This window comes from Phasianus colchicus, chromosome 34 (assembly GCF_987193195.1).
Source record: "Phasianus colchicus chromosome 34, bPhaCol1.hap1.1, whole genome shotgun sequence".
In the NCBI taxonomy this organism is placed as follows: Eukaryota; Metazoa; Chordata; class Aves; order Galliformes; family Phasianidae; genus Phasianus; species Phasianus colchicus.
The window spans coordinates 40,001-67,717 of record NC_143469.1 but is presented as its reverse complement, the minus strand read 5'-3'; the positions used below and the strand labels follow the sequence as shown (position 1 = coordinate 67,717).

Below are 27,717 nucleotides of genomic sequence, written 5' to 3'. Positions count from 1 at the left end.
GCCCTTCCAAGACGCCGTGGTGCTCTCGGAGGACCGGGGGCACCCTGCGCCCACCGACGTGTGCCCCCATCCCGCCACGGCTCCGCTCACCTGCAGCGCTGCCACGCTGGAACCAGGCGGTGAGTTCAGGGGCTGCGGAGCGGGCGGCACGCTGTCCGTACCGGCTGGCTGTGGGAAAGCTGGCATTGCTCCACCGGGGATGTTCTTGCTTTTCCAGCAGTGACAACGAGCGCAGACACCCCGGAGGACATCGCGGACGACATCGAGGAGCTCCTCATGTGGATCAACGAGGGTGAGTTTGGGGGCAGCACAGCTGGCGGGGGGTGTTCGCACCGAGTGGGCGCGGGAAAGCTGGCATTGCCCCACTGGGGATTTTTTCCTTTTCCAGAAGTGACGGCCAACACAGGCATCCTGGACGACACCGCAGACATGGATGACCTGCTCATGTGGATCAACAACGGTGAGTCTGGGAGCAGCACAGCTGCTGGGCGGCTGTCTGCGCCGAGTGGCCGTGGGAAAGCTGGCATTGCCCCACTGGGGATTTCTTCCCTTTTCCAGAAGAGAGACCCAGCACCAACACTCTTGCTGACGATGCGGAAATTGACCATTTCCTCAACTGGATTGATGGTGAGTTTGTGGTCTGCAGAGATGGCGGGTCCGTGTCCACACCGAGCTGGCGTGGGAAGGCTGCCATCATTGTTCTGGGGGATGTTCCGCTTTTCCAGAAGCAGCCAGCGCTCCGGACAGCTGCAAAAGCAAAGACCTGATGCAGTGCATCACTGCCACGGAGCGACTGAGCCCAGATGTCTCCAGCAGCTTCGACTCCTGCTCTTCCATCGCAGAGCTGCCTGACTCCCCCAGGGCCAGCAGGGAGCTCAGCAACGAGACAGATGCTGAATCTGGGCTCCGCACCAACTCGCTCCCGCAGAAGACAGCATCCCCGGAGTTGCCTGTGCCGACCCCCCTGGCTGCCCCAGCACCTCTGGCGCCCCTCACTGCACACCTGATGGCAGAGGTGCAGCGGAGGGAGCCCCGGGTGATTCTCACCCGCCTGGCACTGCCAAACCCACTGGCTGCCCCAGCACCTCCGGCGCCCCTCACTGCACACCTGATGGCAGAGGTGCAGCGGAGGCAGCCCCGGGTGATTCTCACCCGTCTGCCACTGCCAAACCCACTGGCTGCCTCCGCACCACCGTCGCCCACTGCGGCACACCTGATGGCAGAGGTGCAGCGGAGGCAGCCCCGGGTGATTCTCACCCGCCTGGCACTGCCACCCGGATGCATCTCCTGCCGGGTGGCAGACAAACACCAGGGGGACAGCATTGAGACAGCCAAGCGCCCCGTGCCTCCTTTGCCGCAAACTGGACAGCTCCTGGAAGAGGCGCAGCAGGAACAGCCCCGCGTGGTTCTCACGCGCCTCGCACTGCCACCCGGATGCATCTCCTGCCGGCTGGCAGACAAGCACCGCGGGGACAGCACCGAGCCACCCAGGTGCCCAACGCCCGCCTGCACCACCACCAAACGCAAGAGCACCGGGCACAAGCAGCACGCTGGCAGCATCCCAGCCGCAAAGAGGAAGCTGCCGCGCTGCCAGGATGTTCCAGGCCACAAACATCGGCGCTAGGCAAAGCTGGCTGTGGCAGCACGGCGGCCAGCAGGAGCACTCAGGCTGGTTTCTTGGCACACTCCCGCTCCGGCCACTGTTGGGGTGTGATGGGCACCACTTGGTGCAGCAGGAGACGTGGCCGTAGCCGATGAATATGGCTCCCTGTAGCCCTGGGCTCCTCGCTGGCCCCCACGACACCCAGAGAGCAGCGGCAGCGTTCCAGGGGCACCAGCACCGGCGCCAGCCCTACCCCTCCCAAACTGGGCTGTCCACAAGCGGCGTCTTGGACTGGGGCAATGTGGGACTCTGAAGCTGATGGACTGCAAAAGTCTTGGACTGTCAAAGCTTTGGGCTGGGAAATGTTGCTTGGGGGGTGGGAAATGGTTGGGGGGTGGGAATGGCTGGGGTGGGGAAGGGTTGGGGGTGGGAATCGCGAGTGGGAATGGGGGTGGGGGGAGGGATGATTGCGGGTGGGAATTGCGGGTGGGAATGGCTGGGGGGAGGGAATGGCTGCGGGTGGGAATTGCGGGTGGGAATTCTTGGGGTGGGGAATGGCTGTGGGTGGGCATTTTGGGGCGGTGGGATCTTTTTGGAGTGGGAAATGAAATGGCTGTACTGTGATATTGTTGGGGTGGGAAATGACTGGGGTGAGAACTGGCTGCGGTGGGAGATGGCTGGCATCAAAAATTCTTGTACTCCGTAACTGCTGGCACTGGGGATGTGGGGAGGGGGAGGGACTTTTGTGGGGTGGCAATTCTGAGTGAGAAATTGTACTCTGATACAATGTTATACTCCAAAATCGTTGGAACTGGGAGGAAAGAATTACTGGGGTGGGAATGTTGGGGGCTGGGAAGTTTTTTGGACGGGGAGGAAACTGTTGGTGGGAGGGAGCGGGGGGGTGAGAACTTGATTGGGGGGTGGGAAACTGATTAGAGGGTGGGAATTTTAGGGGGTGGGATCAGCAACTATTGTTAGGGTGGGAAATGGTTGGGAATATTGTCATTTATTTACTCTTTTGTACGTTTAACTATTAAATGGTTTGCGTTCGCTTTGCTACACCTCTGCCTGCAGTCGTTCATGCAGCACCAACGCCCCCCCAGGCCTCCGTGCCCACCTCTGGGGATGCTGGGGTGGCTGCAGGGAGCCAAGAGCTGCAGCTCCTCCACACTGAACATCTCTAGCACAATCGCTGCTGTCATCATCTCTGCTGCCTTGTTTTGTTCCTGGGGAAGGAGATGGTCACGTACTGAGCAATGGGGGTGTTGAACTGGGGGCACTGGGCAGTACTGGTGGCACTGGGAGGTCCACTGCGGGGCACTGGGAGGCTAGCGAGGGCCGCACACAGCACTGGGGTGGCTCCAGGCAGCACTGGGGGGCACTGACTTTGCACAAGGAGAGTCCAGACAACGCCGAGAGGCAATGGGACCTTAGTGGGGAACTGCAAAGAGCACCAGGGGGCACCGGAGAGCTTTGGACGGCACTTGTGGGGTTGGAGGGGGCTCAAACAGAACCCAGGTGGCACATTTTAACTAACCTCACTCATTTCCTCTTCTGCAACATCTCACCCAAGGCATTCAACAAGCCCTTTTTTCCATCGGGGGAGACTTTCTCCTTCTCTGGTGCGAGAACACTGCTTCTCGAGATGAGAAATATTTTTCAAACAAGCACCAATCAACCATTGTAACTAAGAATTGAACAGCCCTGGTCCCCTGGAAAAAAACAAACAAACAACAACAAAAAAAAGCAACCAAAAATAAAACCAGAAAAGAAAAGCCTGTCCAAGGACCTCTCCTCACACACTTGCCAAAAAGGCCAAAAACATCATTCCACTAGGCAGGCTTACTGACAGAACAGCAGGCTTCCCTTCACCGTGCATCACGTGGACACAAACAGGCTGTTGGTGCAGGGAAGGCAACTTCACCTGAGCATCTCACCACAGACGTTCCCTCCGCTCTGCTTTCCTGCCAAGATACAAGGAGAAAAGCCTCAGCTCATCCAAGCAACAACTGGAAACAACTCCAGAAAATTCTCCATTCCAAAGCACTTCCTGCAGAGGTACAAAGGAGTCCGCCAAAGGGAACACGTGCTCACGCTGTGGCCTTCGGAGAAACACGCTGCCTTTGTGCTCCTGGTTCCCCAGGGCTCTTCTTCATCACCTTCTGGGCACAGCACAATAGCTTTTCTTGTACAAATCTAGGCCCTACGTACCTTCCTCCACCCCAAAATAAAGTCCGACATAGAGCTGCGGCGCAGAGATTGGATGCTGACAAGAGCACTAGAAGAGCAGAACAGGGGAAGAGCACACACAGACGAGACAGTAATAAAGGAGAGGACAACTTCTATTGGTGACTGGTTTCAGCGAAATAGAAAAATTACACTTTGTTTTAGGGAAGCAGCCTTAGGAGTCGATTCAATCTTTTTGAGAAAGTGGGAAATGGAAAGTTTCTGTGGGTAAGAACCCACATTTTGAATGAAAGGATGTGTTTGATGTAGGAGAGACATCTACAGCTGAGTCAGCTGTAGAAACGGGACACCATGTAGAACTGGAATGGCAAACGTAAGGAACTATGATCGAACATAGGAAGCTTGCGCTCCTCAAGTACTGCTTTGTTTCTGACACCAGCTGATGCAAGTGGCCTTCCCCTGAAGCTCAGCCATGCGGAAGGGCAGCGGAAGAAGACAGAGCTTTAGAAGGCACCGACGAGAGGTACAGATACACAACAGCCACCTGGACTTGATGCACTGTCTTTCTACCTAGGTTTTCTCTTTGTTCCTTCCTGGGACACATCTCCTAAGCCCTAGCTGTACAAAAATGCAAGCAATCAGACAAAGAGATGGAAAAAGCAGGGGAGTTACCTTCCAAGAAAAGAGAGGAGGGTGAGCACAGGCAGCTTGAGACAGCGTCTCAGGAAAGTAGTGCTTTTCCTGAGGACTGCCCTGTGTCCCAGTTCTCCTTGCTATTTGTGCATGAAGCCCTCAGAAGGAAAACCCAGCCTCCTGCTCCAAGTAAGGGCATTGACCAAGCAGCCCCCAGGGCTCTGCCTGAAAGGAAGAAAAGGAAAAAAGGAAAAGAAAAAAAAAAGTAAGAAAAAGCATTGCAAAGCAACAGAGAAATAAGCATGAAAGAAAGAAAAAAATATTAAATAGCAAAAGGAAAAGCAAAGAAAATCCAATTGGAAAGAACAAAGAAAAAGAAAACTCTCTGGAAGGAAGAAAATAATGCCTTCAGGCATCTACCCTCTCCCCAGAAACTTCTTACGTCCAAAGAGCTTCTGCAGTGGGACCATGTGCAGGACAGCAGGCTTAACTCCTTAGGGCGCAAGGCCAAAAAAGCTTGGAGGCTGCAGCTCCAGGCCTGCCACAGGATGTCACAGCAGCCATCACCCGGGCTCCCACAACCTGTGTGCTGTCACAGTGCGTTTCCATGATGACGACGGGCCCCGCAGCCGCTCACCAGCCCTGCGCCTCACAGCAGCCCTGGAAGCAGACAAACTCAGCCTCATCCCGCTCTGGATTATGCTGAAGTGCTACTATTCAGCATTACTGCTAATTGTGAAGGGTTACCCTTCTGCATTAGGTTTTAGGGTCACTATTTTGGATTACGTTTAAAGGTGAAATGTTACCAATTTCTTCTAGTGCTAAGGTTTAAGGAAAACCCTTTAGGTTACAGGTGAGTGTTCGGGGCCAGTGTTTAGGATGAAGAGGTACCATATTAAATTAGGATGAAAGGCTTCCCTTTTGTGGTTTAACGCTTCTGATATTGGATTAGAGTAAAGGATTCCCACATGGGGGTATGGTTAAGGGCTACCCTCTTGTGTTAGTATTAAGGGCTGCCCTTTTTTGATTCGGGTTAAGGCTTTCCCAGTTGCATTAACAGTAAACGGTTACGTGCTATCCATTTGGTGAGGGTTACATATTACCTGTTTGCTTTAGAGTGAAAGATTTCAGGTTTATGCATTTGAGTTAGTGATATGAGTTACACTACAGAGTAAGTGGTAGGCATAAGACAGTTAACAGGCAGACAGTTAACCTGCTGGTTAAGGGTTACATTTTCCTAGCAGGCTTAAAGAAAACCCATTAAGCAGGAGGGCAAAGTGTTAACATTATTAGACACGATTACACGCTAAGCCTTTCTTCTTTAAGTTTGGGGTTAAGAGCTTCACATAGGGGATAGTGTTAAGACCAAAGGGCTCAACATTTGGTTTAGAAGCAAGCCATCCTCTTGGGAAAAAGGAAAATAAACCAAAGAAAAGAACAGGAAAGAAAAGAATTAAGAAAATGAATAACAATAACAAACAAAGCAAAGCCAAGAAACATACTCTGAGAAGGAAAGGAATGCTTTCAGCAAAAAACAACATCATGCAAAGAAATGAGCAGGAAAGACAAAGGACCATCAGATATGAAACAAAGACAATGGAAAGCACAGCAAAAAGGCTCACTGCAGAAAAAGCAAAAAGGCTCACCGCAGAAAAAGCAAAAGGCAAATCAAAACAAAGAAGGAAAACAAACCAAAGCAAACCAAGATGAAGCAAACAATCCAAACAAAGGAAACAGATAAAAAAGCTCACCAATGCTTAGCCATGGAAAGAAAGAATGAAAACTGAAAAGCAACGCAGGGCCACGATACTAACAAAAAAACAAAGAGCAAACCAAAGCCAAGCAAAACCAGGAAAAATAAAAGAAAGACGAAGGACTGGGAAGCCAAGGAAAGCAAAGCTAAATCCCTTGAAACCCTCACAAACACAGGGGAATACGCTTAGGACAGAAAAAGTTAGTTCAAAGAACAGAAACAGACGGGGAACGAAAATCAACAAAACTGAAAAGAAACCAATGCACTGCAGTGCAGAAGGAGCAGGACACCAAGGCAGAAACAACAGAAGAACAACCAGGAAAACAAACAGAGTAAACCAACATCAACCCATCCAGAAGCAGCAGCAGCAACACGAAAAAGCAAAGGAAATGAATACATGGTCATGGCAAAGCAGAGATGACCACCGAGTCTGCAGGAGGCCAAAATCTTTGCATCCGTGCCTGGGAGGAGGAAGGGGTAGCTGCTGGGCATGCTGCTACCTCCACCAGAGATGAGCCTTCAGGGTCGCCAGCCCAGAAGGAGTCTGTGGCTGCCAGTTAGAACAAAGCATCTCTCTGCAGGAAGGCAAAACACTTGCTTTACTTAGTGGTAAAATAGTAGAAATGCAATAATACAACTATCTTTTACTGTAACTGTAAATCCCAGGGTTTTCGACCTGAATCAACATGCATAGAGAACAGTCCCATGAAAGAACAAACAGAAACCTGAACAGAAAAGCCCTGCATCCAATCCAGATGCCTGTTGAACTAATACACAGTGCAAAACAGTTGGATTCTTCAGAGGGAAACACTGTCTTCAGCTGCCTCAGTTAAATCTATCCAAAATTATCTTGCAGGTTCTTAGTTCCTTACCATTCTTTCCTTCCCCACACTTCAAAACTACAAGCAGCTAGAACAACGTTCTCTGTAGAAATCCAGGACAGAAGAGTCCTGGTGGATCAGTATCAAGCCCATCTCACAGGAGGCCAACGCCCACTATTTCCTGTCTCATCAACACAGATCTTTGGCAGCATTCAATTGTCTTCCCTGTCATCAAAACCGGTATTTCAAAGCAAGTGAATCTAGCCTGTAAAAGCACATTTAGCCTCCTACAGCAATGCAGTAGTTTTGGGGATTGAGTTTGAGAACACATCTTTAGGCAAACACACCAATTTCCATGTGTCTGAACGTGCAGCCACCCCGACGCAGTGATCCTCCTTCCACAGCTGCAGACCCTTTCATTCCACATAGTGACCTCACAGGGGCAGAACGAACAGCTGTCTCCCTGCAACAAGAAGGAAACAAACAAACAAACAAAAAAAATAAAGGAGCACAGCCCCATGTCCAAGACTGTGTAAACTCCATGTATTCCAGTGACTGGAAGTAATCTGCAATATCAGCCTTCACCCTGGCATCACAGGCCCTTGTTGACCTATGACAGCAGTCTTGGTACAGGATTCATTGTGTTATACCCCGTTACCAAAGACATGATACCTGTGAGTGGGTAACACAACAACGGAGGTGAAGCCTGAGCCAGCAGTTTTCCTTACTGTCTCACTTATCTTCCTGAAAAATAGATAACCTCATTGCCCCTACTGCAAAAAGACATTTAGACACAAACTTCCATTCACTTTGACTGTGTTTGCAAGGATCTTATGAAGGAAAAAAATGGTTTCTTCTACAGTTAGCCAGAATAGGGGCTTCTTTGAAAGAACAACAGTGTGCAGACACTACTGCAAGCCCCCTGGCATCCTTCTGCTGTGCTTATGTAGCACCTGGAGCAAGCAGGTACTGTACAGCTTGTGAGGGATAACACTGCTCAGATAACAAGCGAGGGTGTGAGAAAACATGTCAGTAGGAGCAGTACACTCATAATGCAGCAACAAAGACCGGAGCACTGTGAGACAGGTAGCAGAGCACTTTTGTTAGTGGTCAATGTTAACCCCATCCAGTCAGTGCTGAGCAGAATGGGGACAAAGGGTAGACTCCACAAACTGAAGATAATGTTTCCTCCTGGCTCAGCTATAATCATTTCTTTGGGTTTTTTTTTTTTCCTGTTCCTTGGTTTTGGTAAGATGCTAATAATTTATGCAAACTCCCCCATACACTACCAATTTCCATCCAAGGATGATATAAAGACTGCGATAAGCCCTTCTTCTGGACATACAATTTTAGAAACGAAATCTGTTAGAGATTTTGTGATGCAGATAGATATGGGCAATAAAAGCGGAGGCAGAGAAAAAAAGAGCTGGCTTGCATGGCAGCAGGTAAACAATGTACCCAGGAAAAACACTTGTCTGTAACACTCACACCTGTATCTCATCCCACATAAGACCCAGAACATTACAACTTTAAAGTAAAAGTCTAACTCATCTATACTGTGTTGAGCCTCTAAGCTGTCTTTGCTCCTCTGCTTCTGTAATCTAAGCTCACTGTCTTTCTACTTAACAGGCAAACCTCATCATAAGAAGACAATATGCAAACTATGGGTGGAGTATGTATGTAGCCAAATTATTAAAAGAATTTTTTACTATGAGACAACAAACATATGTGAGGCAATGCTGTCTGAACTGGAAACAAGTGACTTTAACATACATACCAAAAAACTAGAAATCAAGTTTTACCATATTTGAGAATTTCTGGTTATGTAGGTTATGTAGGAATTAACTTAAGCTGCGTAGGAAAATCTGGGATGCCACATGAACCAGCCAGACCTCCAACCCCATCCCTCTGCATTACACAAAGGAAAAGGATAGGTTACCATTTATTTCACATAAAGAAAAGCAAGATAATCCTAAATTACTGAAAATCACCACGCTTGATTTTACAAATCAGGATGTAACATAGTAACTCTTCTCTCTAGCAACCAAAAAAGATAAATAGCAGAGGAATAATTGATTCAGAGGTCTGGAAGAGAAATACTGACATACTAAAAGCATGAGACAAATCCAGTATAGTTCAGACATAGCTGAAAGCTGTTGTCAGCCAAAGCCTCAGCAGTTACCAACATGCTCTGAAGATCCACTCCACTGGAGTTTCCTGAGCGAGCCCACAACACGGGTAAGCATCCTATTTACTCTCTTTGTCTCGCTGTGCCTAACTCTCTTGCTTATTTTGCTATTATAACATCTTAATATTATTTGATTATATAATATTCCTTTATATAATTGTCATTGATTATACAGATGTGTTAATTTTTTAACTTGAACACAATGCCTGGCATTAAAAAAAAATAAAAATAATCATAAGTTGTTCTTGTTTGAATCAAAAAATGGGAGAAAATCACTCGGAAGCAGAACATTCACGATTTCTAAAATCACTGCCTTATGAAGGTAAGTACAAAAGCCTATCTGCTAACCAGCAACCAGCCCAGCAAAAACTACTGAAATTATCCATCAACAATGAAGAGGCAACAATACAAGGAAAAGTACATCAGCTGAATTATTCACGCTTTAGAATACCAAAAGGTTAGATCTGAACTACCTGAGCCCCCAGGGTCAGCCTTTCTCAAGCTACACGATCATCTACTGCAGCTGGGACTTATTCTCTGTGTTCCTAAGCCTACTTCTTCAGTAGATTGGAAAGACTGGTTGTATCAGCTATAAAATACCAAGAGTTCAGGGTTCTGTGTTACATGGAGTGAAACTTCATCTTAGCAAAGACGATTCTATTTTTGAAACAACCCACTGTTTCCTGTGGATAGTAAAAATAAAATGAAATCCAACAACAGCTTGTGCTCTTAGCCTGTACTCTCAAATGTAGTGACAGAGTGCTCTAGAGTGGAGGTAAGAATGACATGAGTCCTACAGCAGTTAAAAACATTTTAAAGATAACAACATTCCTCTGAGGCAGTAACAGCAAGTGCAGTACGCTCTCCCCCCACGCCCCTGCTCACACAAGTAACCTGCTGCTGGTTGTGGTCCTGCTTGGCAGGAAGCTGCCCTACACCCACCCCAAGCAGCCTCACCAGCACAGGGCAGCCTAAGCCCAGCACCAGGCAGGGCACCCTGCATGGCATCTGCCAGGCTGTGGCTGGCTCAGCTCCCATCCCGCTGTGCCTGCAGTCCCGCTAACCCCATGCTACAGCAGGTGCTGTGTCATCACAAGACAGAGTGGCGACAGAGGCATATTCTCTATGGGTTCTGCCCTATAAATGCCATCACACAACCTGGCACTCTGAAGTTTACATGGATTAACACCTTGTGAGCCCCTCTCTTCAAGGAGCTAATTCTACAAGTCTGATTCCCACAAAGGCTGTGGGGCGATGACAATTGGCACTGTGGCAGATACCCTATCCTAAGCAAGATTGTGCTCCTAAGACACTCAAATTAGTGTGGCAGAACCCTACCTTATTTTCTGTTTAATCTCTGTATCAATCTCACGTGGATCAAAATAACAGATTCAGCACCTGCAATGAGTCTAGATTGAGCAAAGCTTTCAACAGAGGGAGCAAAGAAATCAAGACAAGATGATGCAATGTGATGGAGTCAAAGCAGCTGGCCAACCAAACACAATGTGCACGCATTTCCAAGCTGAGTGTGTACCTGGAGTTGGGATTGTATCATTCACTACCAAAAGAATTCCTGAGTACCCTCATAAAGAAAGCTATATGCTAACATTACTGGAGTCAGTTTTCATAAGTTAGTCCTCTTTAAAATTCCTAGATGCTTGTTTGCTTAATATGCACCATTTACTTCTCCGAAGTTGCATTTCCTTTTGTCTTTCCATTTGAAGGGCTTTGAAAAACTCTTTGAAATAGAAATTCCATGATTACTGTAATACACTTGGGTAGGTATTTGGACTTTCATCCAAAGACATTCAGTGCATTTTACTAAAATAAAGAATACTCAAAAACTTACTCCAACAAATTCCCATTGATTTTTATACCACTGGTTTTGGATGTTACAAGCAGGAGGTAGCAAAACACAGCTATTCAGCAATCCCAGCAAGTCAGATGGGCTCTAGGGAGACAAGAAGGGCAGTAAGGTGACAAAATTGAAGGGATAGGCTACTTGGGGAGATTACAAAGAAGTTGCTAAGGTATGCAGGGAGGAAGTTAGGAAGGCAAAAGTCCAACTTGAACTCAGACTGGCCACCGCAGTAAGAGAGTAAGAAATCCTCTTATAAATATATCAATGGTAAGAGAAGGACCAAGGAGAATTTCCATCCTTTACTTGATGCAGCGGGGAGTGCAACCACTGAGGATAAGCAGAAGGCTGAGGTCCTCAATGCCTTCTTTACATCTGCCTTTAAAAGGCAGATCAGTTATCATCAGGGCACTTTGTGTCCCAATCTGTAAGTCTGGGATGCTACACAGAATACACCCCTGGTGATTCAGGTGGAGACAGAGAGCTCCTCCTCCATCTGGACTGTCACAAGCCCAAGGGACCGGGCTGAAAGGCAGGTCATACTTGTCAAACCTCATCTCCTTCTATGACTGGGTGATCAGCCTGGTAGATGAGGGAAGGGCTATTTATTGATGTAATCTGCCTAGACTTCAGCAAAGCCTTTTCCATGGTCTCCCACAGTATTCTCCTGGGGAAACTGGCTGCCCATGGCCTGGACAGGTATAGCCTTCTTTGGCTAAGGAACTGCTAGAGGGCTGCACCCAAAGGGTAGTGGTTAATGGAGCTAAATCCAGCTGGCAACCCCAGGGGTCGGTACTGGGGCCCATCTTGTTTGATATCTTTACTGATGACCTAGATGAAGGGATTGAGTGTACTCTCAGTATGTTTGCAGATGACTCCAAGTTGGGAGGTGGTGCTGACCTGCCTGAAGGCAGAGAGGCACTTCAGAGGGATCTAGAAAAGCTGGATCGCTGGGCTGAGGTTCAACAAGGCCAAGTGCCAGGTCCTGCACTTTGGCCACAACAACCCCATGCAGTGCTATAGGCTTGGGGCTGAGCAGCTGGATGACTGTGAAGAGGAAGGGACCTGGGAGTACTGGTTGATGTTCGGCTGAACAGGAGCCAACAGTGTGCCCAGGTGGCCAAGAGGGCCAACAGCATCCTGGCCTGCATTAGAAATAGTGTGGCCAGCAGCAGCAGGGAGGGAATCATCCCCCTGTACTCAGCTCTGGCCACACCTCAAGTACTGTGTCCAGTTTTGGGCTCTTCACTACAAAAAAGGCACTGAGGCCCCAATGTCCAAAGAAGGGCAACAGAACTGATGAGGGGTCTGAAGCACAAATCTTATGTGGAGCGGCTCAGGGAGCTGGGATTGTTTAGTCTGGAGAAGAGGCAGCTCAGAGGAGACCTTACTGCACTCTACAATTTCCTGAAGGGAGGTTGTGATGATGAGGAGGGGTTTGGCCTCTTCTCCCAGGTGACAAACAGGACCTAAGGAAACGGCCACAAGTTGTACTGGAGGAGGTTTAGGTTAGACCTCTCTGAGGTTTTTCTCTCAGAGTGGTCAGGCACTGGAATGGCTGCCCAAGGAGGTGGTGGAGTCGCCGTCCCTGGCAGTGTTCAAGGGGCATCTGCATGAGGAGCTACAAGATGAGATTTAGTGCTTGTGGTGACAATGGTGATGGGAGGATGGTTGGACTAGATGATCTTGTAGGTCGTTTCCAATCTTGCGATTCTATGATTCTATGAAATATCAATGCAAACAGTAATAAATTTCTTCCTTCTTCACAGATCTTAACAACTTGGTTTCCACTTCCTCTCAATACTCTCTCTTCATCCAGAGGCCAGCAAGTCCTCTTGGATGCTGTCAACGGTTTATGGGCTGGTTCAGCCTGGTTCTGTGACTAGCGGGGCGGAGGGATCCACAGATCTGCACCTTTGGAAAAGGGAAACAGGGGACCCAAAATAATTGAAAACAGCAGCAACGATCTCAGGAGAAACAAACTAATGTACTAAATACAGTATCAGCAAAATATAATGAGAGAGAGGGAGTGTGTGTGAAAGGTGGATTGGTCTCACCACAACGCTGAGGTGAGAAGTGCAGTCCAGTTGAGCTGATGAAGAAAAGCAGACAGAAGAGCAGACGGAGAAGTGCAGGCGAAGAAGAGAACATCAAGTGACCTTGCCGGGAGTTACATCTCCTTACTGACCGCAAAGCCCCCTGGGGAATGTAGTTGTTGTTCTCCTCCAGACAGGCACCCGGAACTTGAGCATCCACAGTCAAACCTCCAGTGCATTACATGATGTTATGATGTGGAATACAGATAACCAAAAATCATAAAACCATGACAGATGCTTTCAACTGCTCAGCAAAATTAAAAAAAAAAAAAAATCAGAGAAGCTGTTCTCTACTCTGGGAGCGTTCCAAAGCTTTCTGACCCAGAGTAAAACTAGGAAAAAAAAATGTGAGGTACCCAATTGTTAGAACTACCTTTTTTTTTTTTTTTTATGTGCACATTACATATTTTCACATTTATCAAGATTTCTTGGAGATCCTAGAGAAAAAAAACAAAGGACGTTCTTCCTCCTTTCTCCTATCACTTCACTACTACTTTGTGCTCCTCCATGACTGTGACACTACTAGCATATTCATTATTGCTTCTATTTTTAAAATAAGAAACATATATATTTTTTCCATGCAATTCCTTTGGAAATTAGTAATGGACAAACCTCAAGCTTTTGAGAGGTCTGAACTGGTCATGAAAAGCATCCCGAAACTCAGAGGCTTATCCAAAGCTAATCTGAAAATTTCCAAACGTCTTCGCTCTAGAGAGAGGCACAGAAACCCATTGGATCAGGACTCCCATCACTAACTGGGCTCACCTCTCTCAGTCTGGTCCCTCACCAAACATCCAGGACTGGTTTTTACCATGTCCTTGCTGAAGAGCACACAAGATACGCAAGCACACCGTTCTCCCTAGGAAAAACATGGCTCCTAGGCATCTACACTGCAAACCTATAAACAGATGTTTAAGTCTTATAGGAATCAGAACAACTTAAAACGTATGCCTGAGGCCCCTGTTTAGCAGTAACGGCTTGCTGAATTTGGGCTCACAATATGATTCCAACTTGTCACCTTCCTGCTTTCCAACTGCCTTCACTGTGCTTTGAAGCTAAGATCCAATGCCTTAATGCCCTTATGTAACAGCATCTACTTCATCAAACACAGAGGAAGGAGCATCTCAGTAACATACATCACACACCAGCCAGGCTGGTAAAGATAGGTAACTCTTCTGTGACAGCTTCATCGGAACCTTATTGTATTAGCCTTGGTATCACCCGGAACTCATTCCATTCACTGCTTTGAGGGGTCAGAGCCTAAACTCTACTAAAAGGCCACATATCATCATGAAATCAGGTACACCTGATACGACCACACCACTAAGGCTCCTTTGCTAAACTTCAGTGGTTCCCAATGCTTGCTTAAAAAAATAAAATCCAGCGAGAATATCAAGTGCCAACACTTTCCTCAGTATCCCAACATCCCTGCCTTGTCCATCTCTGGCCAGCAGGACTAAATTCAAAGCAGCGCAAACCACAATTCCACACAGGTAGCCTGAAGCTATGTTTAATCTTGCAGATCAGAGCTCAATAAACATTGGCTTGGCACAAGTCACTCACACAGAACAGTGGCTCTGCTATCACCAGTACCTGCTATACATCAAGAAGGAATGTGCTGAGGAAAATGAACACAGCAGCATACAACATAGAGTTCCTCATGACTGTCAGCACTGAAAGCAAAGCAGGCTGAAGAAAAAACCTCAGGTAAATCCATAGAGGACAGCAAAGCAAGGAGGACGAAGGACATGGACTGATCCTGAACCAAACACATTAGACAACAAGAGCCTTGAGAGGACTAGTTGGTTACACAGATAAACAGTACGCACGCCTGAAATGGTGATTTCTTCTGAAGACTCTAGTGTGTTCCTCATCAAGAAAAAAGATAATACATTAAAAAAAATCAGGATGGATATAATTTGAAAATTCTTTTCAACTGACCTGGCATCCTGGGACAAACTGAAGACTAGACAGGACACCAGTACAGAGAAAGAGAACCAACAGCATAGGGGGGTGCCACAGAGAAACCGGAAAGTGACCAAATCTTTGCTCAGATAGAAACTGCTGTGTAAGGCAGAAAGCTGATGGTGATACCTTCTGCCAATGAGGAGCACAGTGGGAGGATGAGGATGGATGATATCTGCAGCACAGACATTCACAACGTGGCATAGCCTAACACAGAGCTACAATTCCGAAGTGATTATAAGGTTTTATTTAACAATGCTGTTGTGTGGGACGATTCAACTGCTTCAAGCTCAAACAAGCTGCAAGTGACTGATTAATCAATAAATCTCAGCAACCTCAAAACCTGATTGTCTTGGAAAAAATAAACAGAACACGCCATCTCAAATAACATATAATCAATCTACAGAATTTAATCCAGCAGGCAGTCCTGTGACCAAATTTTGTGCTGGCAGCAGACTTTTCTTATGACCATTAGGAACATTCCCAGTTACAGAGCTACCACAACTTGGGCAGAAAATATACAGACCCACCTGGGAGAATAGAAAATAAAGAAGCAATTTACCCTCCCCTTATCCAACTCCTCTCTCACATTTAGAAGTGAAACTACAACTTTAAATGCCAGGAAAAAATGAGGGAAAAAAAAAAATCATCTGGTATTTTCCAGGCAAACACCAAGATCATAGAATCACAGAATGTCCCAAGTTGTACGGCATCCACAAGGATCATCAAGTCCAACCTCGTGCTCCAGGAAGGACCACCCAAACACAAACAGTCTTTAAGCTGCAGCAGCTCAGGACCAGGCCCACAGCCCTGGGGAGCCTGCTCCACAACCACTGGTATCAGATGCAGCAAGCACAGGGAGCAGGCAGGTAGGCACAGCAAAGCAGCAAAGACCAATCTCTGAGAGGGGGCCTGCTTACAGAAGTAAACCTGGGGCCTACCTACAGAAAGCCCACACCTTTCACTTCCAATAAAGCTCCACCATTTTGACAGCCAAAACAGAAACCAGCATTTCACTTCTCATGAGTCTTCCCTGAACTCCCAAATAAATGGTTACTTGAGATGCCCTATTGCACTGCAACTGCTCATAATTAACAATCAAAATTATATCTTTCATGACATAAGAAGCTCAATTCTGCTTGATGGTAATGACAGTCTTTTCAACTGGCCTGGCATCCTGGGGCAAACTGACAATTAGACAGGATACCAACATAGAAAAAGAGAACTAACGGCATAGGGGGGTGCTACAGAGGAACTGGAAAGTGACCAAACCTCTGCTCAGGTAGAAACTGCTGAGTGAGGTAGAAAGCTGATGTGTCCTTTCATGTTATGAAAATCACAGTTGGCTTTCTGACAGTCTCCTGGATGATTCTCCCAAAAGCACCCTGCACTTATTCTGAAGAGAGAAAGAAAGGAAGGCTCATGGAAACAGGCACACAAGGCCTGCAAGTGTTCCAGATCATGCCAGAGATAGGACCACCACAGTGCCAAAACACAATTTATCACTAAAGGAAACATTTGAGAGCATATTCACAACTTCTGCATAAGCTGTAATGATTCAGCATATTTAGCTTTCTTATCATTCAGTTGGAGAGGGCAGATGCTCTCACACATCAACCAGCAAGCACTTGGAGGAGCCAGCCCTCTGGTTTTTTCAGTGACAGACATCACTACTGCTGGCTCTGACACCTTACCATGAGATGCTTCAGTTTACTAACGTGGACTTCATTCTTTCCATCAGCAGCTACTCCTAAATTGACCTTCATTCATACAGTGACACCATCAACTTCTAGCACAAGCTGACCTGCAAAACAGAGAAAAGAAAACGGGATGGCAACAAACACAGAGATAACAGAATCACAGAATGGCCAGGGTTGAAAGGGACCTCAAGGATCATGGAGCTCCAACCCCCCTGTCACATACAGAGCCACCAACCTCCACATTTAATACCAGACCAGGTTGCCAAGGGCCCTATCCAACCTGACCTTCAACACCTCCAGGGATGGACAGCCATCCACAACCTCTCTGGGCAGCTGTTCCAGCACCTCACTGCTCTCTCTGTAAAGAACTTCCCCCTGACATCCAACCTGAATCTTCTCTCCCTCAACTTCAAATCATTTCCCCTTGTGCTGCTGTTATCTACCCTTTCAAAGAGTTGATTCCCCTCCTGTTTGTAGGCTCCCTTTAGGTACTGAAAGGCTGCAATGAGCTCACCCCGCAGCCTTCTTTTCTCCAGGCTGAACAAGCCCAACTCCCTCAGCCTGTCTTTGTAGGGGAGCTGCTCCAGACCCTTATCGTCTCCATAACGTGTTAATATTCTTTAACAAAAAAAGCAACGACAATACGGAAGGGCAGCTGCAGCAACGTATCAGTACATAAAGAAATGTACATAAAGAAGCCCAGCCCGGCCGCGGCGCCCCCCCCACCCCCCCGGAGCCGCCCGGCCGCGGCGCCCCCCCCACCCCCCCCGGAGCGGCGCAGCACGGCCCGGTCCGGCCGTGTGTGACAGAACGCACACACACAAAAAAAAGCAAATAAGAAAGAAAGCCATAACATAAGTAACGGCAGAAACACCAGTGGAATGGGAGTATATTACAAAGGTAAGAAAAGGACTGCTCACCATCTCCAAGGATTTACACCCACAGAACTGACTCCGGAGTGGAGAAACTTCCAGAAAGAAACCCTTCCCCCGTGGCAATCAGCCCTTAAACGAGCTCTGAGAGGGGCAGCCAGGCTCCACCCCTTCCAGCCACGGAGCTGCATTGCGTTCACCTGTGCTCCCAGGGCTGACCGGGTCCTTTCCTCAGGTGCTCAATCAGTGGTTCAGGCTGGGATTCAACACTTCTTATACAGCATAGCAAAGCAAAGCAATAGATGAAAGAAAAACAACAAAAGAAAACTAGCAGGATTCTAGATGAAATAACACAGAAAACCTGAGGAAGCAAGGCAGAAGGCTAGGTTATGGCTGTGTGTCTGTCTGAACAGCTGCTCGGTGCACCCATCACAGACAGCTACATAGAACTGGGCTCCAGAAGCACTGACAGCTCCTGTCAGCTTCAGTATTAAAGCAATCTGATAAACTTCCAATTCCATATTTCAAGTACTTCAAAGAAAAAAGCATTAAAGCTGGCAAACATATGATGGCTTCAGTTAACAAACACGAAGTTAAATGGCACTTAAGGAAATAAGCATCCTTAAATTACTGCACCTCTTTTAGTTTATCCAGAGAGGCTTCTAGCTCCTTTAGAGCTTCTTCTCATTCCCGGAGCTGGAAAAAATCAAGGAAAAAAATGTTGAAACGGCTCCAAAACCTGTCCAATTTTCACCTAATCCCAATTTTGCCCTGCAGATGGGGTATTGTTTTTATTTACGGTGTTACACAACAGGTGACTAAAGTAACTGATGTAGCTTTGAAGTAATATCATTCCATAAAATATACTGTTTTTCTTTGAAATCTCTCTCTGAAATGAATTAATTCATACATACATTGTAGGAGGAATTTTACTAGCTGTGGGAATGGAATGTTGTATTCTGTAACTTATCCTTAGAAATAAGAAGAAGTAAAATTAGAAGTAAAATATTATGTATGTTAGCAGCACGTTTTAGAAACATTTTTTTTACTGAATTATGTGATTAATTCTTTCTTGCAAAACTGGAATAGTTGTTAAATGTTCTAAACAATGAGACTTAGAGCGTGTTAGAGATTAGAAAACATATTGTAGAGTTGTTTTGTTAGGATAAGAAACTCCCAGCAAGAGAAAAACAGATTTAGCAAACACCAAAGAAGCCAGGGCCTCTACACAAGGCCGGACTGTCTCACTCTGTGAGAAGTTGGGATGTGACAGGCAGGCATCAAGATACTCCCCTGTCTTTCTTTCAAGCTTATCTTTGTAGAAAGAAGGACAAGCAGATATCTGCAGAATAATGATCAGGTGTGAAATAATTAACTACAGATTCACACTCACGCAGCAAAAATTTATGTTTGTTTAGTATTTCCAATGTTTAGTGAAGCATCAAGAAGATTGCGAACCTAAAGACCTCAGCCAATAAGGAACTAGGGAGAAGGAGATAAGCCAGGGAATAGGGAATTAAAGATGTAACTCTGTTTTCTATGTGCTCTCCTGCTTGCAGGAGGCCTGCCATTGCAATTGCAAATAAAACCTGCTTTATCAGAGATTCTGTCCTAGAAAATTATTTGGATATTTCCTATATTAGCCAAAGTCAATTGTAGGTTTGGATACAGCTGTAACTCCTTATTCTCCCTGAGAAACATAAGATCTGTGCCTCACTTCCAGCGTTAGGAAAGACTATCAATGAATATACAGATGTTATAATTAAGAAATATCCAGGAAAGTTAGGCTAAGTAAGATCATTGCTACAAGAGGATAATAAATGGAAAATGCTTACCAATGTTGTAGGCTCACACTATTTTCCACAAGGAACGATCTCCAGGAAAAGATCCTTCCTCAGTGGCAGTCAGCACTTAAATGGGATCTAGGAGAGGTGCAGACAGACTCCACCCCTTCCAGTAGTACAGGTGAATTACCTTCACCTGTGCTCCCGTGGCTGACACATTGCTTGTCTCGGGTGGTCAATCAGAGGTTCAGGCCATGATTCAGCAGTTCCCATACACTTAATGATACCCAGAACATCTTAAAGTAAGGTAGAACTTTTCAAATATCACCATTTAAGAGTGGCACAGGAACTGCACATTTGTAAGGCTTGGTTTTCTGTTGCTATCAGAAGTTCCATGCAGTGGTGAACATTTCAGTCTTGCCATTGTCTCTACTACTAGCTTCTTGTGATGTTTACTTCTATTTCTGATAGCTCAGCATGAGTGTCTGAGAGCTGAAAGGGACAGTCTCAGGGAGACAGTAGAAAATGAGCAAGAGAGTCTCCAAACTGAAATGGAGAGTTTCCAGGAGACACTCTGAGCAGAGAGGGAGAATCTCCAATCTGAGAGAGATGCCCTCCGGTCTGAGAGGGATATTCTCAAGTCTGAACAGGATGCCCTCTGAATCGAGAGAGACTCCCTGCAATCTCAAAGAGAGAATCTCCAGGTTGAGAAAGAGAGTCTCCTAGCCAGGAGAGAGAATCTCAAAACCTGGCAAGAGTGTCTCCACACTGAGAAAGAAAGTCTCCAAGCCGAAGGGGAAGATCTCCAAGCTGAGAGAAGGAGTCTCCAATCTCAATGAGATGCCCTCCGAATCGAAAGAGACTCCCTGCAATCCAAACTCAACACCCTCCCGTCTGAACGGGACACCATCCAATCCTAACCGAGACACCCTCCAATCTGAACTAAATGCTCTCATAATTAAACAAGACAGACTCCGAGCCGAGCTGGAGGGTGAGAGCATTGGAACTGACCAACCTGATCAACCACAGGAGGCACCACAACTGATGTCAGTTGCCCCTGTGAGAGGACGGAAAACAAGATGAATCTCAACTCAGTTAGAAGAGAAGAAAGAGGAGCAAAGAGGTCCAGAGGAGTGGCTCTGAGATCCAGGGGAAGCACCCCTGAGTCCAGGGGAGGGGCCCTCAGTAAGACCACGGTCATCAACGCCTATGAGGGCAACAAGAAGTCCTGAAAGAGTAAGAGGTAGCAAGATATTGTTACCATTGTTGATCGATCTCTGAAAATGAATGAAATTCGAAGTCTGAGAAAAGACTTTTCATGTCACCCAAATGAGCCTATTGCCACCTGGTTACTTCAATGCTGGGACAGTGGGGCCAACAGTGTGTGGCTAGATAAGATAGAGAGAAGCTCGCCAACTGGGTGGCATTGCTAGGGAATCAGCCATTGATAGAGGCATTAGTACATGCCAGAACCAGGCCTTCACCCTCTGGAAGAGGATGCTGTTAGCTGTAAAAGAAAGATACCCCTTCAAAGACGATCTGATGCCTGAGAAAAAGAAATGGGCTGATATAGAAAAAGGCGTCCGTTATTTGAGAGAATATGCTGTGGTGGAAATGCTACATAGTCCCGATTTCATTCCTGATGAGCCAGACCAAGAGCATGATCCTGAGAGAGTCAGGTGTACACCAGATGTGGTGTACATTCACAAAGACTGCACCAGAAAGGTATGCCAGTACATTTGCAGCAATGTATGGCAGAGGAGAAAGAAGACCCCTTATAAGTGAACTGATTAATAAACTTCAAGACTTTGAGTTACATTTACACCCTCTACAAGTTTGTGTTTCAGCCATTGCAGAAGTAGCTGAAAAGCTGAACAGAATGGAAAGCAAACAAGAAGATATAATAGACAAACTGTCAACTGTGCCTAATGCTGATGGATCCAAGGTGGTAACAGATGCATCGAATGGGAACCAGAATTCCCAAAACAGCCTACTGGAGGGCCTGATCAACTTGGTTTCCTCCCAGCTGGTGTCATCCAATGTCTCTTCTATCAAAAGAAGACGTCCTCCTGCTTGAGCAAGTGACAACAGTAAGACTATGTCACATTTTGCCTTGTGGCATTACCTACATGACCATGGAGAAGATATGAAGAAGTGGCATAAACAGTTCAAGCTATGACTCAACAGTTCCCATTCACAGGGCCATTAAATGACAGATGTGTGTCACTGGGAGTTGTAGGTGTGCAAACAGCACTCTGCATACCCAGCTGTGATTTCAGCCTTCGCTGTCTGGGCTGCTCACACAGATCTCAGCATCTGCTGTGTCAGCACTGAGATCCGTGCTCCCCAGTCTGTTAGAAGAGTCACCAACCAGCACCGAGGACAGCCTGGGATCAAAGTGTGAGGACTATCACAGGTCATCCATCAGCCTCCCTTGGTAGACATTCACGTTATTCATTTCCTTTGCTCTGTGGCTGTATCAGCACTTTAAGAGCACAGCCTGAAGCTGTGATAGAGCGCCTGGGGAGGGGTGCAGCCCTGCAAGCACAGCTGGGGGCAGTTTGGCTGTGGGGTGGGGCAGAACCAGTCTCCACCCCTCCCTGACTCCATTTAAGGGCTGGGAAGCACAGGGGCAGCATCTGAACCTGGGGAGTGCTTCCTTTAGAGTGTGGGGGTGAGTCTTACTCAATGGGGTGGGTGATCCCTTCCCTATTTTAGGGCTGTGATCTCTCCCTTTTCTAGGGTCTCCTGACTACGTTGGAGGGCTGGCAGCCATCTGTACATGGAAACTGCTTCCTTTAGTGTGTGGGTGAGTGTTGGTCCTTGGAATGGGGTGAGTGGCTCTGTTTTTATTTCAGGGCTGTGATCCCCTCTTTGGGGGATCCTAATGTCATTTAAGGGTGGTAGCTGTAAGGACAGCATCTGAACCTGGAGACTGCTTCCTTTGGGGTGTGGGATTCCTGCTTTATTTCAGAGCTGTGAGCTCTGCTGTTCTGGGGGAATCTCAAGCTGGATTAGAGCAGCTGTATCTGCTATGTGCGTTGCTTTCTCTTCAACGCTTCTCACCTTGTAATCTCTAATCTGAGGCTCTAAACGTAGTTTGCCTGCTCCCACATCGTCCCACTTTATGGCTGTAATTCACAGTGCTATGTGTTAATTTCACCCATGCAGAGTTTAAGGGCATTCTATGCATCATTATGGTGTATTAAATTACGGTCTGCGTCTCTTCTGATTTCATTTCTCAGCTCGGTGGAGTTTAAGGATTTCCTGGGCTTTTCTTATCAGTGGTGTGAGATCTGTGCAGCAGGTAATGGAAAATCATGAGCCCCATGTTGGTGCACTGCTTGTGTGCAGGTAGGTTTGCCATGTGGTCTAACTCCCCCACAATGAATGTCCACAGCTGGAGCAGGTTGCTCAGAGCCTGACCCAGCCTTGCCTTGAAAGGGACAGTGCATCCACCATGTCTCTGGCAACCTGTTCCACTGCCTCACCACCCTCACTGTGGAAGACATTTTCCTTATATCTAACCTCAATTTTCCTTTTCTTTCCTTTAGGTATTGAAAGGCTGTTACCAGGTTACCTTGGAGCCTTCACTTCTCCAGGTTGAACAGCCCCAGCTCTCTCTCCTTATAGGAGAGCTGTTCCATCCCTCGGTTCATATTTGCGGCTGTGCTCTGGATGTGCTCCCACAGCTCCATGTCTCCCTGCACTGAGGACTCTGCATCTGGACGCAGCTCTCCAGGTGAGGCCTCACCAGCGCAGAGCAGAGGAACAGGGATCACCTCCCTTCACCCGCTGGCCGCACATCTTTGGATGCAGCCCAGGATGCGGTTGGCTTTCTGGGCTGGAAGGGCCCATTGCTGGTTTGTGTCCAGCTCCCACCCACCAGTACCCCAGGCCTTATGGGGCAGGACTACGCTCAGTCCTTTCATCCCCCAGCACATTTTGGTGGTGGGTGTTCCTTCATTCCAGATGCTGACCCTGCACTTGGATTTGTGCTCACTACTCAGCCTGTTGAGGTCCCTCTGGATGGCATCCTGTCCCTCTGGTGTGTCACTGCACCCCATAGCTCAGCATCATTAGGGTGCACTTAACCCCACTGTTTATGTCACTGATGAAGGGGCAATCCCAGATGTTTGTACAAACCGGGCATAGAACCCCTTGAGAGCAGCCCTGTGGAGGACATGGAGATCCTGGTAGATGAGAAGCTGGACATGAGCCAGCAGAGCATGCTTGCAGCTCAGAAGACCAACTGTATCCTGGGATGCATTAAAAGAGGGGTGGCCAGCAGGGAGAGGGAGGTGATCGTCCGCCTCTGCTCAGCTCTTGTGAGGCCCCATCTACAGCACAGCGTCCAGGCCTGGGGCCCCCCGGTGCAGGAAGGACGTGGAGCTTTTGGAGGGGGTCCGGAGGAGGGCACTGAGATGATCAGAAGGCTGGAGCACCTCTCCTATGAAGAAAAGTTGAGGGAACCGGGATTGTTTAGGTTGGAGGAGAGAGCTCCAGAGAGACCTCATCACAACCTTCCAATACTGAAAGGGAGGGCATAAGCAGGACGGGGAACGGCTGTTTGTGAGGGTGGATAGTGATAGGACAAGGGGAAATGGTTTTAAACTGAGACGGGGAGGTTTAGGTTGGATATGAAGAGGAAGCTTTTCACACAGAAGGTGGTGATGCACTGGAACATGTGCTTTAGAGTGACTTCCAGGAGGATCTGTTCTGCGATTTGTTCCCAGCAAGAGGCAAGACTGACATATTAGTAGTTCCTAGGGTCATCCTTTCTATCTGTCTATTACACCCGTAATAACAGGTGCGCTGTTGCCTTTTTTCTACTCACCAAGGACTTCACCTGACTGCCATGACTTCTCAAATACCATTGAGAGTGGCTCGGTGACTGCAGGGGTAAATTCCCTCAGAACTCTGGGACCCACCTCGTCGGGACGCAGGGACTCCTGGATGTTTGGGTCCTCAGGTGATTTAGAGCCTGATCTTCCATCACAGTGTGGAATGGGGAGGGGGGTTGGTGGGACTGGAATTGCTTCCTCAATCTCCACCTACAAAACCAAAGGTGAGGGCTGTGAAGACGAATGCAAAAACGTTGGGTACCTGAGCCTTCTCCTTGTCTGTTGTTCCCAGCTGCAGTGCTGCTGGTAAGCAGCACTGTGCAGAGAGCGTAGCCACGTTGCTCTGAGAAAGGAGCACTACAGCGCATGTTTGTGAAAGAGGCGCATATGCAGGGCAGTGCCTTCATTACTGTGTTGCATCCAACAGTGGCAGCGGAGAGCTGAGTGGCAGCTGCTCCAGAGCGCTGTAACGACTGCATGGAGGTGCGTGGGTCTTCATGAGAACAGCCAGGAACTGAAGTCTGCGTTTCCTGGGATGCCTCGGGACCTCACTTTGCTGACTGGTAATTGTCTGCTGAACAGGTAAGGGCAATGCACACCCACCAGTGTTCACCCATTCCATAGCATGGCACAACATGGTGCTCCCAGAGCTCTTATTGCACTTAATGGTGCTCAAAAGGCTGCCTGTCCTTTTCTTTCTGTGTTCTCCTTGTCTCTGGCCTTTCACTGCGTTGTTCTCCTTCCCTTTGCCTTGGCTGTTCCTATTACATTCTCTTGCCCTCCTGTTTTTGTGTTCCATGCCACATTCTCTTGGCTATTGCCCTTGGCTTTCTTTGCTGCATTCACTTCAGCATTCAGTTTTGGCATTCCCTGCCACATTCTCTCGCCCTCCTGTTTTGGCATTTCCTTCCGTGTTCTCGTGGCCATCATCCTCGGCATTTCCTCGCCCTTCTGTTTTTGTGTTCCATGCCACATTCTCTTCAGCATTTGGTTTTGGCGTTCCCAACAGCATTCTCTTGCCCTCCTGTTTTGGCATTTCCTGCCATGTTCTCTTGGCCCTCGCCTGGGCATTCCCTGCGGCATTCTCTTTGACCTCCTGTTTTGGTGTTCCAGCCGCATTCTGCATTGGCCTTCTTTGTCGTGTTCTCTTTGGCCTCCAATTTTGGCACTTTCTGCCACATTTTCTCTTAGCCCTCGCCTGGGCATTCCATGCCATGTTCCCTTGGCCTTCCGTTTCGGTATTTCTTGCTTTGTTCTCTTGTCCTTTGCCCTTGGCCTTTCCTGCTGTGGTCTCTTTGGCTGTATATTTTGGCCATTCCTGTTGCGTTCTCCTTGCCCTCACCTTGGCATTCCATTGGGTGCTCTCTTGGCTTTTTGCCCTTGCCTTAACCTTGGCTGTTTGCTTTGCATTTACCTTGGCTTTCCATGGGAGTTCTGCTTCCCTTTGCCTTTGGCACTCTGGGAATGGCTGGGAGGCAGCGTTCATGTTAACCTTGACCCGAACCCACAGCTGAATGGGAGTTCTCACAATAATTATGTTAACCTGCAGTGTATCTGTAAACCAAACCCTTAACCCAAAGTTAAAAACGTCCCTTACCCTAAATGCTGACATAAAAATAATGCCCCATATTTTCTGTCAAAGTAACCTTAATTGTAATTGTAGAGCAGAATACTGTTGTTAAACTAACTGTAACTTCAAACGTATAAATAGCATTAATTATATCCCTAACGCTCCCTTGTGTCATCATTAGAGCAACATGCGGCGGGTGCAGCCCTATATATGTGGGGCAGCGCCTTCATTACTGTATTGTGTTCAGCAGGTGGCAGCAGAGCCGCGGTCCTCCCGAGTGCCGTAACAACTGCACGGAGAGATGAGCAGGTCTTTATGGGAACAGCAAGGGACCAGAATCTGCATTTCCTGGGATGCCCCGGAACTTTACTTTGCCGTCTGGTAATCGTCTGCCCAGCAGGTAAGGGCAATGCACGCCCACCAGCGTTCACCCATTACTTAGCGAGACCAAGGTAGGGTTTCCAGAGCTCATTTCTACATTTCACGGTGCCCCGAATGCTGCCTGTCTTATTCTTCCCGCATTCTCCTTGCCTCTGGCCTTTCACTGCGGTGTTCTCCTTCCCTTTGTCCTGGCTTTCCCCGTTGTGTTCTCTTGCCCTTCCATTTTGTTGTTCCCCCTGGCATTCTCTTGGCCATTGTCCTCGGCCTTCTTTGCCACGTTCCCTTTGGCCTCCTGTTCTGGCGTTCCCTGCGACGTTCTCTTCGGTCTTCAGTTTTGGCGTTCCCGTCTGCGTTCTCTTTGGCCATTGCCCTTGGCCTTCTTTGCCACGTTCTCTTTGGCCTCTTGTTTTTGCATTCCCTACAGCGTCCTCTTTGGCCCCTTGCTCTGGCATTCCGTGCGACGTTCTCTTTGGCTTCATTTTTGGCGTTCCTGGCTGCGTTCTCTTTGGCCGTTGCTCCTGGCCTTCTTTGCCACGTTCCCTTTGGCCTCTTGTTTTGGCATCCCTTACGGCGTTCTCTTTGGCCTTCAGTTTTGGCCTTCTTGCCGTGTTCTCTTTGGCCATCGCCCTTGACCTTCTGCATTGGCCTTCCATGCAATGTTCTCATGGACCTCGCCCTCCATTTTGGCCTTCTCTGCGTTGTTCTCTTTGCTCTCTGTTTTGGCGTTCTCTGCAGCCTTCTCTTCGGGCCTGACCTCTGCCGAGGCCTTCTCTTTGGTGTTACCACGCCTTCGCCGTCCCTTTGCCTTTGCTGTTGCCTTCCATTGTGTTTCATCTTTGCCTTTCTCCTCTGTTTTGGTGTTCTCTCGGGTGTTCTCCTTGCCTTTCGGTTTTGCCTTGGCCTTCCCTAACGGTCACTCTGAGCATAATCCCAATATACCTAACCCTAATACCTTCACCCTGATCCTAATGAGCTCTGAACCCCAAATGCAGTGCTAATTGTAACCATGACTGCGTAGATAACTGCAGTAACTGTCCAAACTAACCCTGAACCTACCCTTGAATTGGGCACTAAACCCATCTGTAACCTTCTGTGTAATACTAACAAAAACACTTACAGCTTCCCTGTTAAACACTCCTAACCCTAATATTACTCAATTTGTCAGAGTAGTGTTTGGCTCCCATGTTTTGTGGGGGCGGGCTTACGGTGAGCGTCGTTTGCGTCTCGGCCTTCCTCTTTCTAAAGCGTGTCTCTCTGTATTACAGGTGAAGATCCTTCGGTACTCCCAGTCAATGACTTGCCGCACTTTCCAGGCTTTCCACACTGACCGCCAGCTCGGTTCGGTCGAGCCATTACCCACATCCCCCGGTCCGTTCCCTTTCCATAGTCTTCCTTTCGCTCTGCCACAAGCCCCTACCACCGCCCAAGATCATCGCAGGCAATGTGGGGACGTGGCACTCAG

At 47.7% G+C, this 27,717-nt stretch overlaps 2 protein-coding genes and 1 long non-coding RNA gene across 16 annotated transcripts in view; 2 read left to right on the top strand and 1 right to left on the bottom strand.

Annotated features, from left to right (window-relative positions):
* Positions 1 to 89: 89 nt before the first annotated feature.
* On the bottom strand, positions 90 to 17,870 carry LOC149913790 (uncharacterized). 4 transcript variants are annotated; one of them, XR_016460965.1, is made up of 4 exons: positions 17,725 to 17,870; positions 16,799 to 16,908; positions 4,463 to 12,957; positions 90 to 747 (listed from the first exon to the last, which is right to left on the bottom strand). It is a non-coding gene; the product is annotated as an uncharacterized LOC149913790 (long non-coding RNA). The 4 variants fall into 4 exon arrangements; XR_016460964.1 differs by lacking the exon at positions 90 to 747 and adding an exon at positions 3,486 to 3,567; XR_016460962.1 differs by lacking the exon at positions 90 to 747 and having other exon boundaries at positions 4,559 to 4,648; positions 4,866 to 12,957.
* On the top strand, positions 741 to 2,004 carry LOC149913791 (uncharacterized). Its single transcript, XM_090128916.1, has one exon. The coding sequence runs from the start codon at positions 767 to 769 to the stop codon at positions 1,622 to 1,624; it is 858 nt and encodes a 285-aa protein (XP_089985042.1). The 5' UTR covers positions 741 to 766; the 3' UTR covers positions 1,625 to 2,004.
* Positions 17,577 to 27,717, top strand: part of LOC149913789 (uncharacterized) — a 16,326-nt gene continuing 6,185 nt past the window's right edge. The window contains exons 1-7 of one of the 11 annotated variants that reach the window (XR_016460961.1): positions 19,712 to 21,897; positions 22,203 to 22,269; positions 22,706 to 22,814; positions 24,302 to 24,432; positions 24,732 to 24,886; positions 26,122 to 26,274; positions 27,521 to 27,717. The exon at positions 27,521 to 27,717 is cut by the window's right edge and continues 1,736 nt beyond it. Coding sequence is in view for 8 of the 11 variants with exons in the window: in XM_090128910.1 (XP_089985036.1) it covers positions 24,930 to 25,877 (948 nt within the window). In the remaining 3 variants the exon portion in view is untranslated. The other 10 variants (XR_016460960.1, XR_016460959.1, XM_090128909.1 and 7 more) reach the window with 10 other exon arrangements.